This window comes from Pseudozyma flocculosa (assembly GCF_000417875.1).
Source record: "Pseudozyma flocculosa PF-1 unplaced genomic scaffold scaffold00010, whole genome shotgun sequence".
Lineage (NCBI taxonomy): Eukaryota > Fungi > Basidiomycota > Ustilaginomycetes > Ustilaginales > Ustilaginaceae > Pseudozyma > Pseudozyma flocculosa.
In genome coordinates, this window is record NW_006920878.1 from 363,031 (window position 1) to 377,433 (window position 14,403).

Below are 14,403 nucleotides of genomic sequence, written 5' to 3' on the forward strand. Positions count from 1 at the left end.
TGCCGCCCCATCCTGCCCCCGCTCTCCGTCTTCTTTCATGGACGAGGGCTATTCGACTGCATCGAGAGCATCTGCCACCCGTGCTGTAGCTCTTTCTCGACACCTCTCGACACCTCAGTGATCCGTGCTCCTTCTCGTCTCGCAGCTTTCCGCGAACAATGTATTTATAGCACCGCAATATCGAACCTCCATAGCAATCCCTGCGCCGTCTGACGATGTGAGATTGGTACCAGGCGACGTCGAGTATCAGGCAGCCTCGACACGATGGGGCGAAGCTGTTTCCGTGCTTGGGTCGCCAGTCTTCACAACTTAGCGCTTCTAGAAGGTTGCCGCTCTAGGTGCCGAAGCATGCGTGCGCTAGTCCGGACCTCGGAAGGAAGCGAGCATCACGCACCAGTCGCCCGCGCCGCGTCTCGAGTGCCGTAAACGCTCAGAGACGACGGCAGACGTTGTGAACGAGTCGTGCGTATGTGCAGGTAGTGTTCGGAGCATCAGAGGTAGATGCTAGGCCGTCTCTTGTTTGATCGGTTGCGTGGAGAGGGTTGACGTTGGGAAAGTCGCCGAAGGCTGGCCGCACCCGCCGTCTTGGACGGTCTGGCGTGCCTGAGGCCAGGCGGAAAGCTTTCGGCGCGTGCTGGCCCACCGCGATATATCAATGCTCCCAACGGGCCGTCCTCGACACGATCTTTTTTGGCCCCGCCCTATTTCAGGACCTTTAGTCACAAGGAGGAGCATAGCGATGTTCCGCCCTTTCAGCAGGAAGAATACCTCTTGTCGCTCTATGGTAGACCGGAATCGTACAGCACAGCAAAGCCCGGGTCAGCGGCGGCAGCAGCTCGTAGTGCGGCACAGCTGCAGGCCTCATCTGTTCCTTGGGTTCCGACCGCCTTGCCGGTGCTAGCGTCATGTTGATCCATTCTCTCCCCTTCGACTGTCCGCTCTGCGAGCCGTCTCCCAATCTGCCTTGCCTACAGCAGAGTGCAACTGCACTGGGGATCAAGAGACGAGGAGCGGCCCCCTCTGCTTGTCGACAGAAAGGCGGTCTTGACTCTCGACCACCACCAAAGCACTCACCTGCCTCAAGATCCACCCTCGTTTCACCGCCGACAAGACACCGAGCGCCATCGTCGTGTTGCAAGCTTCCGGTAAGCCCAACACTCCGTACCGCGTCGAGCCCAGCTCCCGACCTCTTCTCTGCCAATTCAAGGAACAACTTGCCTTGGGCACGGATCGGAGCGGAGCGAAGCGCAGCACAGCTCAGCGCAAGGTTGTCCGCCCTGCGGCGTCGAGGACGCTCTCAGGCGTTCGGAATCAGGACCGACTAGACGAAGATCGATAGCTCAGCTGGTCTGGCCATCGTTCTGCGCTTCGCGGATAAGAGAAGCACACATCAAGATCCGAGTATCAGGATCGAGATCAAGGTCGAAAGCGCGCCTTGCGATCGCAGCCGTTTCGAGATCATCGTCGACGGCCGGTGAAGCTCTAGGATACGCCAGTCGACACCACTGCTCCTGCCAAGCGCACATCACCGAGCTTGATATCCAGCGAGAAACCCGACTCAGGGCGCGAAAAGGACCGCTGAGCTGTAAGCCTCGCCGTCTCTCCGTCAAGTAGCTGCATCAATGGGGCGCCGACAGGGCCTCGAGTTCTGCTGCCTGGGCGTACCTCTGGTCAACGCAGGGGCGTACCTGGTGTCGTTCGAGTTCCTCTTCGTCTCGATCTGTCTCGTGGTGCTGGCGATCTGCCCGCCGCCCATCGTCGCGGCGATGGGGGTGCTCCCGCCGTGGTACAAGCTGGCCCTGATCGGTCTGGGCGGCTTCTCGATCGCGCTCCAGGTCCTCGGTCTGCTCACCATCCTGCGTCAGTCGATCGGGTGGTATCGCGCCTACATCCGCATCAACTTTGCCACCACCCTGACCGTGATTGTCGTCTCGACCATCGGTACCGTCGTCATGGCGCTGGCGCACGACAAGGCGTCGGCCATCTGCAAGAGCATCTACGGCAACGAACCCATCAACAGCGGACTCGGGTTCCGCGTCGACTACCTCTCCGACGCCCTCAAGGACTCGGGCCGGATGATCTGCAACGTGTTCACCTACGTCCAGGTCGGAGCGATAGGCGGGTTGATTGCGCTCGTCGGCTTGACACAAGTGGGTAGCGCCTCCGTTCAGCGATGTCCATTTTTGAGGATGCCGCCGATCCATCGCACTCATGACTTGACTGACCAAGCCCTTCGCCACCTTTCGAACCCTACGCGCCATCCTTGCAATGGCACGTGCAGCTCTACATGTGCTACTGCCAGAGGGTGTACGGCCAGCGGCAGAGGGAGGCTTGGGACAAGATGCACGCGCAGGATCACGAGTGAGTTTCGGGGCGGCGGGCGCGCGAAGAGACGAGGTGGATCTCCATGGATCTCGACTGACCCGAAATTACCCCCCTCATCCCATTCAACACACGCGCGGTCGCGGCAGCTACGGCGACAGCTCGACGGACAAGTTTGACCTCTCGACCTCGTCGAGCAGCCTCGTCAATCCTCACAAGGTGTAGCGCCCGCGAGGCGAGGATCTGCCCGATCGTCCGCATTCGTTCTTGCTATGGCTCGCAGCTGACAGGAGAATACAATACCCGTCGTCTGCCCTTCTCGCCTGTGTGCTGCTTCCGAGGGCATGGTAGGGTAGGTGCGAGTGACCTGAGCGGGCCAGGTGACGGGTGGCAACGGAGGCGCGGGGCCGTGTCGGATCCGAACTTGACGGGCGACGCCATTTTGAAATGCCGGCCTCCGTGATTGGCCGGGCGAAGTGACGCGGGGAGAGGCTGCTGACCAAAGCAAGCCGGCCAGGCGAGGCAGGCCAGGCCAGGCCAGCCGGACCCGCGGATTTGAACTTGGGCGGGGTGGGCAGGTCTTCTCGCAGGCGATCGCCTGGCAGCGAGCGAGACGAGGCCACACCAGGGCGAGAGCGGAAGCGGGCCTCACCTCGTTGCTGCCGCCCGCCGCCGCTGTGGTAATCCGACCGCCGTTGGCCTCGCCACACTTTTGACCATTACTCCCCTCGCACCCTTATCTTCACCCCTCCGGCTGCATCTATCTGTGCGCTGGCTTGAATCACTTTCTACGCATTCTGCTGGCCTTCACCGCCAATACCACCATCGACACCACCACCACCACCAATCGACACTACTCGCTCGCATCGTCTTGTCGGTACCTTGACCAGCACATCTCGTGCTCTCTGTAACCCGCCCACCGCCTCATCCTCGCGACCGCTGGTCGCCTTTTCTTGACCATCACCACAGCTACCAACACCATGCAGCGTGCTAGTGCGTATCACGATGTTCCCCCTCCGCCATTTCGCCATATACGCAGTCACAAAGCCTATGTTCTACGACCACGCCGCCCTCCGGATCCAGGTTGCTGACCCTGTCGCCACTCTCCCCCTTCCCATGATCTCCTTGCTCTGATTCGCCCTTTGCAGCCCTCGTTGCGCAGCGCGCCGCCCGCCAGGCTGGCGCACTCAACAAGGTGGCCAAGGTCGCCTCGGCCGCTCCCTCGCAGCAGGCCCGCGGCCTCGCCACCGTCACTGACGCGCCCGTCCGCACCCATGGCGGCCTGCGCGACCAGGACCGCATCTTCCAGAACGCCTACATGCGCCACGACCACCTCCTCAAGGGCGCCCAGTCCCGCGGCGACTGGCACCGCACCAAGGACATTCTTCTCAAGGGCCACGACTGGATCATCGGACAGATGAAGGAGTCTGGCATGCGTGGCCGTGGCGGTGCCGGCTTCCCCTCGGGCCTCAAGTGGAGCTTCATGAACAAGCCCGGCTGGGAGAAGGACCCCCGTCCCAGGTACCTCGTCATCAACGCCGACGAGGGCGAGCCCGGTACCTGCAAGGACCGTGAGATCATGCGCGGCGACCCGCACAAGCTTATCGAGGGCTGCCTTGTTGCTGGCCGTGCCATGAACGCCAACGCTGGTGAGTCATCGTCCCGACGCTGCCTGTGCTCTGTCTCGCGATCAGGAGGCGCCCCGTTTCGATGCTCTTGCTGACGCCCCGATGAACCTGTCCTGTGCACGTTGACCCACCGCCCTGGCCACTGCAGCCTACATCTACGTCCGTGGAGAGTTCTACCTCGAGGTCGCGCACCTTCAGCACGCCATCAAGGAGGCGTACGCCGCCGGCCTGATCGGCAAGAACGCCTGCGGCTCCGGCTACGACTTTGATGTCTACGTCCACAAGGGAGCCGGTGCCTACATCTGCGGCGAGGAGACGGCGCTGATCGAGTCGCTCGAGGGCAAGCAGGGCAAGCCGAGGTTGAAGCCTCCGTTCCCCGCCGACGTCGGCCTCTTTGGCTGCCCGACGACGGTCGCCAACGTCGAGACGGTTGCCGCCGCACCCACCATCATCCGACGTGGCCCTGCATGGTTCGCCGGCTTCGGCCGCGAGAAGAACTCGGGCACCAAGCTGTTCGCCATCAGCGGGCACGTCAACAACCCGTGCGTCGTCGAGGAGGAGATGTCGATCCCGCTGCAGGAGCTCATCGAGAAGCACTGCGGTGGCGTCCGCGGCGGCTGGGACAACCTGCTGGGCATCGTGCCCGGCGGTTCGTCGGTCCCGGTGATCCCGAAGCACGTCTGCGAGCGGGCGCTGATGGACTTTGACTCGCTCCGCGAGAACCAGACGTCGCTGGGAACGGGCGCCGTCATTGTGATGGACAAGTCGACCGACATTGTGGCGGCCATTTCGCGCTTCTCCAAGTTTTACAAGCACGAGTCGTGCGGCCAGTGCACGCCCTGCCGCGAGGGAACGACGTGGATGGCCAACATGATGGAGCGGTTCGAGGAGGGGCGCGCCAACCCGCGCGAGATTGACCAGCTCTGGGAGCTGACGCGGTCCGTCGAGGGCCGCACCATCTGCGCCCTTGCCGACGCCGCCGCCTGGCCCATCCAGGGCCTGCTGCGCTGGTTCCGTCCCGAGCTCGAGGCGCGCGTCGAGGAGTTCCGCAAGCGCAACGGCGCCGTCCTCGCCGGCGGCCACCTGTACAAGGACCACGAGCAGGACCTCGCTTTCCCGCCCAACATGGCGCTGCCGCACATTGAGCACGTCGAGCGACACGTCTAACGGTCATTCGTCGCCGTGCAGCCGTATGTTTCCCCGTCCATCGGTCTCGTTAGTGCAATGACAGACGTTTCGCCACCGATTCGACTCGATCCTGGCGGTGTGAGATGCTGCGGTCGGGGAACGAGGAGATACGATAGCCTTGGGTTGCAGTGACTGGTATGATGGCAGAGGAAGAGGAGAGTGTGGACAGACCGTGGAGAGGCACCTACGAGCTGGCCATGCGGACAGCGTTGGCGCCACTGGCGGCGAACCGCGGCATACCTCGTCCGCCGCGAGCTCCACCTCTAGCACCACCCCGTGACCCTTGGCCAGCACCACCGCCACGTCGAGAGCCCCACTGCGCTCCGCCCTCGCCGCCTGCCGAGTCGGACCGCATCTTTTTCTTGGGCGGTCCTCCCTCTCCCCTTGCGGCTGCTTCGGCCTGCTTGGCCTTGTGCGACGCTGCGGCGGGAGCGACAAAGGACTCGTGGATCTTTTGCTGTTCATAGAGAAGCGACGGCGAGTCGTCCAGACACGGTCGAGGGAGAGGGAAAGGGCAGGAAGAGGCGGTTCAGCAACGAGTCGTCGGTCTCTCGCGTGGTGCATCCTTTCCGCAAGGCTGGGAAGGCAGCGCCTCGCACTCACCCTCTCCTTTTCGAGCGCCTGGTTCTTTTTGGCAATCTTGTCCTTCCTCGCCGCGCTCTTGCCGCCGCCGCCCGCGGTGAGTTCGACGTTGATCTGCCGCCCACCGAGCATGGTGTGGTGGAAGCGCAGCGCCTTCTGCACGGCGGCGTGCGTCTTGAACTCGAGGAACGCGCAGCCCTTGGACTGCGGCGCCGACGGGTCCTTGGCCTTGCCCTTGGCGATCGACTTTTGCTTGGACTTGGACAGCGACGCCAGCGCCGCCGGGTCGCCCTTTTTCGTCAGGAGGCGTACCGACGGCGTCTCGCCGCACGTGCCGCCAAAGTGCGAGGCAATGTCCGCCGACGTCAGGTCGAAGGACATGTTGCCGACGAACAGGATGAGCTTGTTGTTGCTGCTGCCGCTCGCATCGGCATCGTTGCTGGATGTGGTGGCGCCAGCGGTGGGTTCCGCCACCTGCTCGCTGGCAACCTGTCCGTCGTCGCCGAAAGTCGTCTTCTTGGCGCCTGCCGGTGCGACGTCTTCGTTGGCCTTGGCACTCCTGCTCTTCTTCTTCTTGTCTTTCTTGGTCGGGGATGCGGCCGGCTCGACGTCCTCCCGGTCCTCGTCGGCCTGCGCCTCGTCGATCTTCCTCTTCTTTGACTTTTTCTTGTCCTTCTTGCCCTCGGCCGCCTCTGGCCGCTTGTCGGCCTGCACCTCGTCGTCCACTACCGCCGCAGCCTCGGTCTCGTCTGGCTTGTCAGTCTTTTTGCTCTTCTTCCCCTTGTTTTCCTTGCCGCCGACGGGAGCATCGAGGATGCCCTCTGGCTGGATGGGATCGTCGTCGTCGTCCATCTGTGGCAGGTCGCCTCCGTCTGGGACGTGGCGTGCGCCCTTTGACTTTTTCGACGACTTGAAGCTCGCCGCCTTCTGCTGCTTCTTTGTGAGCTTTGGCTGCGTCGATGTTTCCAGCATGGTGGGCCAGCGTGCGGAGTTGATGGGCTGGTGTGAGTGTGGATCGAGAATGGCAATGGAAGGAGGAATGAGGCGAGGGTGAGGGCGAGGGCGAGGGCGAGGGTGGCTTCTCAGGGTTCGCAGGCAGAGGATACGGCGCGGGTCACCGCTTGGCTGGCTTTCCTTCTCAAAAATGTTGGAAATTTGCCAGGTGTGGGCTTGCGCTGCCTCGCCTGGCCTGGGCTTTGATCCGACATCCGAGGTTTTTCCTCCACCTCGGGCTGGAAGGAGAGCGGAGCCGTGTGTTCTCGTGCGAATGACGGCGCCCGTCTGACGATCTGGCTTGTAGGCCAGGCCCGGGCTGCTCCACTTTTGCGATTCCTTCTCGCCTGCCGTTGGCTGTCCTCTGCCGTCCTCTCCTCTCCTCTGCACCACCACGCCACGCAACCTCGCGCGCACCTCTTCTCAACGTCCACCCTCTTTCCTTCCTCTCCCAAACACAAACACAAACACACACACCCCACACACATACATCATGGCAGCACTAGGAGAAGCCGACCAGAAGGGTAAGTCAGGCGCCTGCCCGCACACGCTCGTCATCGCCGTCCACATGCCTCGTCGGACCTTGCTGACCCTCGCCCGCCCCTCCCGCCAACCAATCGCCCGCCCGCCCACAGAGCTCCAGGCCTTTCTCGACTCGGAGCAGGCAAAGGCCCGCGTCCAGTCCTCGATCCACCAGTTCACCGACCGATGCTGGGACCAGTGCATCAAGTCGTCCATCGGCGCATCCTTTGGCCGCGGCGAGGAGGCTTGCCTCAGCAACTGCGTAGAGAGGTTCCTCGACACCTCGCTCTTTATCGTGAGTCCCACGCGTCAACCTCACGTGCTGTGCTGCCACACTTCTCTTGAAACGCAGCTGGCTGACGACCCAGCCTTCATCCTCGCCGTTGACGACCCTTCGCAGGTCAAGAAGCTCGAGGAGCAGCGCGGTCAATAAGATCCTCTCGGTGCGAATAGGCCCGCCCCCTGTACACTACGCTTCACTCCCTACCACGACTCGGCCCACCACATAAAACCACAAGCGAGGCAAAACTCGTCGCCCAAGACCGCCACCACTCCCAAATCTGTGACCGAGATCAGCTGAGCTGCCTGTGCCTCGAAACGAAGCACCACTCCATCAGGCATCGGCTGTGCCCGGGGCGGCCCCGGCTGCCTTGCCGCCGGGGGGTGCCGCATTGGCGGTCGGCCACATGCACGACCCCATGATCGGCTCCACCAGCTTGCCGTTGAAGGCGGTGCACGCCTTTTCGAACGCCGGCGTCATCGTGGCCGCTCCAGCGTCAAAATTGAGCCTGCAGTAGCCGTAGCCGAACGAGGTACCGTTGGTCAACGCCTCGCGACACATTGCCTGGATCGATGTCGACGGCGGAGGGGCAGCGGTGGCGGCGTCCCCTGACTGCGACGACGACGAACCCGGAGACGAGATGGCACCGAGCATCTTGTGGCACTGGGCGGCAAATGTGTCGGCAAAGGCGGGCTGTTGCGTGTGGCAGGTGTAATCCTGGAACGAGGGGTGCGGCTTGTCGGCGCCGTTGCAGCATCGAATGGCCCGGGTGTAGGCATAGTCGACCAGGGCATAGCGGTACGCCCCCGTCCTGGCGGGCGGCAGGTTGTCGGCGGCGTCCGAGTGGGTGGGGTCGGCCTTTGCAGCCTCTTGTTCGATCTGCTGCCTGGACTTGTCGCTGGGCTTGATGCCGGATCCCGACGGAGGCTGAGGGTGCGAAGGGTCCGGCGTCGGCTTCTTGGGCGGGTCGCTGGGGCCCGGCGGCGGGGCGGGCGGGTCGACCTGCTCTCCGAAGTTTTCAAAGGTACACGAGTCGGTGTTGGGCTTGAACGCTCTGCCACCGCGGGCCTGGCAGTCTGCGTCAAACTGGGCCGCGGAGGCGTCAAAGTCGGCGTTGGGCTTGACGGCGCACCAGGCGAGGCCGATGACCTTGAAGCGGTGGCTACACGCGTTGGCCTGGCACTTTGCGTTGGGATCGTAGTAGCCCGGCTTGTCGGAGCAGGCGCGCACGCTCGACTCGTCGATGCCCGTCCGCGTGCCCTGGCAGCAGCTGAGGATTGTCATCTTGTTGTTGGACATCATCAGCGTGTTCCACACGTCGGCCGACAGCGCGACGTTCTGGCATCGCACGAGGTCGATGGTGGACGAGAGGGCCGCCAAGAGAGCGGGAAGAAGCTGCGCGAGAGTCCGAGACAGGGAAGGAGCGACCTGTTGAGGATGCGGCCGACTTGTTCGAAGAGTTCGAGGACCGGTCGACTCACGGAGAGGATCTTCATGGCAATTGGGTCAGGGGTGTTGAGCGAGGGGCGAAGCTGGTGGCGGTGTCAGGACCTCATTATATTCTTCCTTTATACGGCGCGGCGCCTCTCAATGGGCTAACGCTTCGTGGCATCTCATTTCGGTCCTTTGCTGATCTGGCACGTCGGGGCGTCGCTCGGCGGGCGGGGGAATCTTCTGATGAATGCCAGATGGTGGGTCCATTTCGTTTTCGCCGCTGATCGTGCCCGGCCAGCCCGTTGCTGTGGCTGCTCTGTGAAGGCGTGGGACAAGATCAGATGAAGTGATGGGCGCCGAGCTGCGTTGGGATGGGCCGAGGGAAGAATGGTGAATCGGTGGTCGAGGAGGGCAACGTCAGGTGTCGACAGTGAGGAGAGGCCGAGAGCGACAGTGCCCGATCCGTGGTGCTGGCCCGATGGTGGCCAAAGGGGTTGCCCGGGGACGCCGCCGCAGAGGTGGAGTTTCGGCGGACTGCCAACGCAGGGAGGGCAAGGCAGGCAGCGCAGGCGGCGCTTTGGGCACCGTGCGCCGAGGCGCAGGCGCCGTTGGACGCACGCGGGCAACAGGCAGAAGCCACAAGGCTAAGGTGAGGCAGGCAAGCAAGGCCTGGCGGTGTTGGTCTCGGGTCCTGCCCCCGCTCCCAGCACTGCCTCCCTCTCTGCCATCACCATCGTCATCACCATCACCTTCAATCGCCGTCTGGCCATCGCCCCTCATCCTCGTCCACTCATTCCTACCCTAGACACCACCCTGACACCATGTCCGCCACCCTGCAGTCGCTCTTTGCGGCCAACCCTACCACCACTCGCGGCCAGAGCACCAAGCTCGGCGTCGATCCAAAAGGCGAAAAGCTCATCTACACCCAGAACCGCACCGTCATCATCCGCTCCCTCGTCGATCCCGCACAGCCCGCCATCGCCTACTCCCAGCACGCCCAGCCCGTCACCGTCGCTCGCATCTCGCCCACCGGATACTACTGCGCATCCGCAGACCACAGCGGCACCGTCCGCATATGGGACCTCGCCGGCGACGAGCAGGTCCTCAAGAGCGAATTCAAGGTCTTTGCCGGTCGCATCAACGACCTCGCCTGGGACGGAGAGTCGAAGCGCATCATCGCCGTCGGAGACGGAAGGGAAAAGTTTGGCCACGCCTTCCTCTTCGACTCGGGCTCCAGCGTCGGCGAAATCACCGGCCACTCGAGGCCCATCAACGCCGTCGCCATCCGCAAAGAACGCCCCTTCCGCGCAGTCACCGCCGGTGACGACAACAACCTCGTCTTCTACCACGGCGCGCCCTACAAGGTGAGCCGCCGACCTCGTCGACGACCGCTGACCCGCGTGGCCCCGCCGAGGCTTCATCCCTGATCGCGATGCATCCCCCACTTCTGGCTGCCTCCATCACGCAGTACAACAAGACGATCTCGACACACACCCGCTTCGTTCAGGACGTGGCATACTCGCCCTCGGGCGACCACTTTGCCTCGGTCGGCTCCGATGGCAAGGTCTTCCTCTACGACGGCAAGACTGGCGATGTGCTCTCGGAGCTCTCGGCCAAGGTCTCTGCTGGCGAGGGCCACGCCGGCACGATCTACGCCGTCGACTTTGCCGCAGATTCCCGTCGCATCGCCACTGCGGGAGCAGATGGCTTCGTCAAGGTGTGGGACATCCAGACCGAAAAGGTGGTCGAGTCGCACGACCTCAACGGCCGCGCAGCAGCGACGGGAGGGCAGAAGGCCGACGACCAGCAGGTCGGCGTCGTGTGGGCCGGCAGCGACAAGGTAGTCAGTCTCAGCCTGTCCGGCGAGATCAACATCGTCCAGTCGGGGCAAATTTCGTCCCTCCATGGCGCGTGCAAGAGCTTCGGCCCGGGCGCGCTCGCGACGGCTTCGAATGGCAAAGCTCTGGTAGGCGGCGCCTACGATGGCCGCGTCCTTACCTGGACGCTCGATGGCGCGTGCAAGCCCATCACGGGCGGCGGGCACTCGAACGCCGTGCTCGGCATCAGCGCGGCGGGCGACAAGCTGGTCAGTGTCGGCATGGACGACTCGGCGCGGAAGATTGCTGGAGACAGCTTCGAGTGAGTAGCGAGGACACGGAACGCCATGCCCTGGAGACGAATCCGCTGACGGCAACGGTCCTCCCACAATGGCAGGGGCGCGGCGACGCCTCTCTCTGGTCAGCCCAAGGGAGTCGCCGCTTCGAGCAAGGGAACGACGGTGGTGGCCGTGCTCGGAGGCATCGACGTCCTCGCCGCGGGCTCGGGCAACAAGACGCACCTACCCGTTGCCTACACGCCCAGCGCCGTGGCTATCTCGCACGACGACGTGCTCGTCGCGGTCGGTTCCGAGGATGCCAAGGTCTACCTTTACACCCTCGAAAACGGATCGCTCCACGAGCTTGGGATGCTCCGCGGTAGTCGCAGCGCCGTGACGGCTCTCGCCTACGACCCTTCTGCCAGTCTGCTTGCCGTCGGAGAGAGCAGCGGCAAGATCCTCGTCTACGACACGGCTTCCCGCGACGTGAGTGGCTCGTACGACGCTGGCTCGTGTCGATCATGGTCGCTGACTCTTGTCTCCCTGGGCCGAAATTCCGCCACGGGCAGGTCAAGCTGTCGCACTGGGTCTTCCACTCGGGCCGCATCAACTCGATCCGGTTCTCGCCGGACGGCACACACGCCGTCAGCGGCTCGCTGTGAGTCGTCTGCATCGTCGTCGCTCGGGGGAATACCTGCGCCTCGACCGTATGCTCACCGCCGGCCTCGCTCTGCTCCCTCACACTCCTTGCCTGCCGCTTGGACAGGGACACGCACGTCTACGTCTGGAGCGTCAAGAAGCCCATGAAGAACATCGCCATCAAGAACGCGCATGCTGGCGGCGTCAGCGGCGTCGTGTGGATTGACGATGCAAGCATCGCTAGCGCTGGTGCCGACGGCTGCGTGCGCACGGTGAGTGACCCGAATGCTGGCGGCAGCAGCGGAACCGGACCCCCGGCAGTCGTGGCTGACCGTGATCGTGTCCTGCCTGGTTGGTTGCTGTGGACGCTTTCCCCCGCAGTACGACATCAAGAGGCATGAGGGTGCTTGAGGTGCCGCTGGCTTCTGTTCTTTGCTGTAGATAGAGAGAGATATCAGAAGGTGGTCTGTCTGATGGTATGAAGGGAGGATGCCTGCGCCGGTCGGGTGAGAATGGACCAGCTGAGCAGCAAGTTTGAGCCCGAGGAAGCTGGGCGTGCGTGGAGGTTTGCGCTCGGTCTGGCCGTTTTCCGAGGCAGGCGCAGCGAGCGCCCCCCACCAAAAATGGCTGCCGAGGAATGGAATCCTTCTCGACCCGCTTCTCCCCGCCACCACAACCACCGTACGTGTTTTATCCTCCGCTCCTCCGTCCTCTTGTTCCTCCGCCTTCTTTGGACAACGATCACGCGCTTGCCATGGTGGAGACACACCTCCCACTCCAACCTGGCGATCAGTCATCCGCGGTCCAGTCTCACCTGCGGTACGCAGCGACGACGCCGCACCTGAACCCACACGGGCTCGAGATCCGCGATGCCGGCAACGGAAGCGGACGAGGCATCTACGCCTCACGCCGACTACCCGCGGGCACCCTGCTCGAGATCTCGCCCGTCCTGCTCTTCCCGCCGGGCGAGTACGACAAGTTTGGCAGGCACACGCAGCTCGACGGGTACACGTTTGTCTGGCGTCGCACCGAGGCCGGCAGCATCATGGCCCTCGCCCTCGGCCTCGGCTCGCTGTTTAACCACTCGACCAGCCCGCAGGTCAACTATCGACTCGACCACGAGCGGCAGTGCATCACCTACACCCTCATGAGGGATGTCGAGGTGGGCGAGGAACTCTGCATCAGCTACGGCGTGGGAAGGATGTGGTGGGAAAAGGAGGATGCCATGTCGATCGAGGAGCGGGAAAAGGTCGACGACGAAGAGGAAGAGTACAAGAAGATGGCCGGCGTCGGTGCCGAGGGCTACGTCAGCAGCGAGGAGGAGGAGGCTGAGGGGCAGAAGGAATCCGTCAAGACCGCCTCCTCGACGCCGTCCGGGATCGATCTGCAAGCGCAAGCCGGGCCCAGCCGCAGCCCTCCTCCTGCTCCGCCCGCCGTCGCCGCCGCAGCTTCCACCGACGCACGCCGCAACGGCTACCCACCGCTCTACCGCATGACGTCGGCGCAGGATCCTCGCACCATCGCGCTGCAGACGACGGCGGCGTGGGTGGTCGACATTTCGCCGCGCAAGAGCTCCGTGGCGGTCAAGTACGTCCTCAAGCAGGCCACGCGTCTCCAGTCGCGCGACGACAGCCGCTACTCGACGCGCCACCTGCGCTCGTTCAAGACCGAGAAGCGCAAGGTCGTCGTGACCACCGCCGACGGCGGGAGCGAGGAGAGGGAGGAGACGCTGATACGCTTCCTCGTCTGTCTCCGCGACGCCCTGCCGCAGAGGGACGAGGTAATCCAGCTGCTCCGGAATGCACCGGACCAGGCGTTTGCACCGCCCCACTCTGACGCCGCCGGTGGCGACAGCGAGGCGCAGGAGCAGGATACGGACCCGCGGCCCTACCTCGTCGACGTGCCCACGACTGCAGCGCCGATCAAGGATCGCCTTGCCGAGTGGGCGCAGGTCTGGCCCTGCGTCGTGCGGACCGGCACCTTCAGCCCCAACGCCGGCGGGCCCACGGCGCCACCGGGGACGACGTCGGTCGGGGTCGTGGATCGAGCCGCCGAGGAAAAGCTGTGGAGCGCCGACGAGCGGCGGCTGCGCTGGGCCGTCAATCGGCTCCGGCGCGTCGTCGCCCTGGCACGGAGGGCGCAGGCGAACGGCGAAAAGGGCATCGCGGTGCACGTCACCCACCCCTTTGAGGAGAGCGCCAAGTGGGACGGGTGGAGCGAGAGAGAGGCGCGGGACTGGGCGCTCCTCGAGGGTGCAGAGGCCCCTCGGGTCGGAAGGGACGAGGGTGCGAGCACGCCGGCCTTTATCAGGAGCGTCATCGAGGTCGATGCGACCGACTCGCGGGTGTCGCTTCGCAACCCGCTCAAGCACGCCGTCGTGCAGTGCGTGGCAAAGGTGGCCGAGCTGCGCAGCCAGGACCGTCGACGCAACCCTATCCTCGCACCCAGCACACCCAACACCTCCAGCGGAGCATCTACGCCCTCCTCGACCTCGACCTCGACCTCGACCTCGACGACGACGACGACGACGACGACGGCGCCGAGCAACGGACAAGACTACCTGCTGACGGGCCTGGTCCTGTTCACGACGCACGAGCCGTGCGTGTACTGCAGCATGGCGCTGGTGCACTCGCGCGTCAAGGCCGTCTACTTTCTCCTCGGCGCGCCCGGCCGCGGCGGGTGCTGCGGCGCCACTGCTCAAGCCGGCCGCGCGGTGCCCG

At 64.0% G+C, this 14,403-nt stretch overlaps 7 protein-coding genes across 7 annotated transcripts in view; 5 read left to right on the forward strand and 2 right to left on the reverse strand.

The window, feature by feature from the left end:
- Nucleotides 1–1,622: 1,622 nt before the first annotated feature.
- On the forward strand, nt 1,623–2,547 carry PFL1_03346 (uncharacterized protein; the record flags this gene model as incomplete). The annotated part of the gene is made up of 3 exons (XM_007880863.1): nt 1,623–2,150; nt 2,282–2,361; nt 2,472–2,547. 3 exons carry the CDS (start codon nt 1,623–1,625, stop codon nt 2,545–2,547), a joined length of 684 nt encoding a protein of 227 aa, XP_007879054.1.
- Nucleotides 2,548–3,302: 755 nt separating this feature from the next.
- PFL1_03347 (uncharacterized protein) lies at nt 3,303–5,117 on the forward strand (the record flags this gene model as incomplete). Its single annotated transcript, XM_007880864.1, has 3 exons — nt 3,303–3,315; nt 3,471–3,971; nt 4,099–5,117. The coding sequence occupies 3 exons, from the start codon at nt 3,303–3,305 to the stop codon at nt 5,115–5,117; spliced, it is 1,533 nt and encodes a 510-aa protein (XP_007879055.1).
- Nucleotides 5,118–5,322: 205 nt separating this feature from the next.
- PFL1_03348 (uncharacterized protein) lies at nt 5,323–6,692 on the reverse strand (the record flags this gene model as incomplete). Its single annotated transcript, XM_007880865.1, has 2 exons — nt 5,323–5,595; nt 5,742–6,692. 2 exons carry the CDS (start codon nt 6,690–6,692, stop codon nt 5,323–5,325), a joined length of 1,224 nt encoding a protein of 407 aa, XP_007879056.1.
- A 514-nt stretch (nt 6,693–7,206) lies between these two features.
- On the forward strand, nt 7,207–7,668 carry PFL1_03349 (uncharacterized protein; the record flags this gene model as incomplete). Its single annotated transcript, XM_007880866.1, has 3 exons — nt 7,207–7,237; nt 7,349–7,530; nt 7,636–7,668. The coding sequence occupies 3 exons, from the start codon at nt 7,207–7,209 to the stop codon at nt 7,666–7,668; spliced, it is 246 nt and encodes an 81-aa protein (XP_007879057.1).
- Nucleotides 7,669–7,848: 180 nt separating this feature from the next.
- On the reverse strand, nt 7,849–9,011 carry PFL1_03350 (uncharacterized protein; the record flags this gene model as incomplete). Its single annotated transcript, XM_007880867.1, has 2 exons — nt 7,849–8,910; nt 8,997–9,011. The coding sequence occupies 2 exons, from the start codon at nt 9,009–9,011 to the stop codon at nt 7,849–7,851; spliced, it is 1,077 nt and encodes a 358-aa protein (XP_007879058.1).
- Nucleotides 9,012–9,770: 759 nt separating this feature from the next.
- On the forward strand, nt 9,771–12,094 carry PFL1_03351 (uncharacterized protein; the record flags this gene model as incomplete). Its single annotated transcript, XM_007880868.1, has 6 exons — nt 9,771–10,313; nt 10,418–11,088; nt 11,164–11,530; nt 11,614–11,702; nt 11,811–11,955; nt 12,065–12,094. 6 exons carry the CDS (start codon nt 9,771–9,773, stop codon nt 12,092–12,094), a joined length of 1,845 nt encoding a protein of 614 aa, XP_007879059.1.
- A 343-nt stretch (nt 12,095–12,437) lies between these two features.
- The window catches only part of PFL1_03352 (uncharacterized protein), a gene marked incomplete at both ends in the record, with an annotated part of 2,362 nt that continues 396 nt past the window's right edge, over nt 12,438–14,403 (forward strand). The window contains one exon of the mRNA XM_007880869.1: nt 12,438–14,396. Within this exon, the coding sequence (XP_007879060.1) occupies nt 12,438–14,396 (1,959 nt within the window). The remainder of the gene's footprint in view (nt 14,397–14,403) is intronic.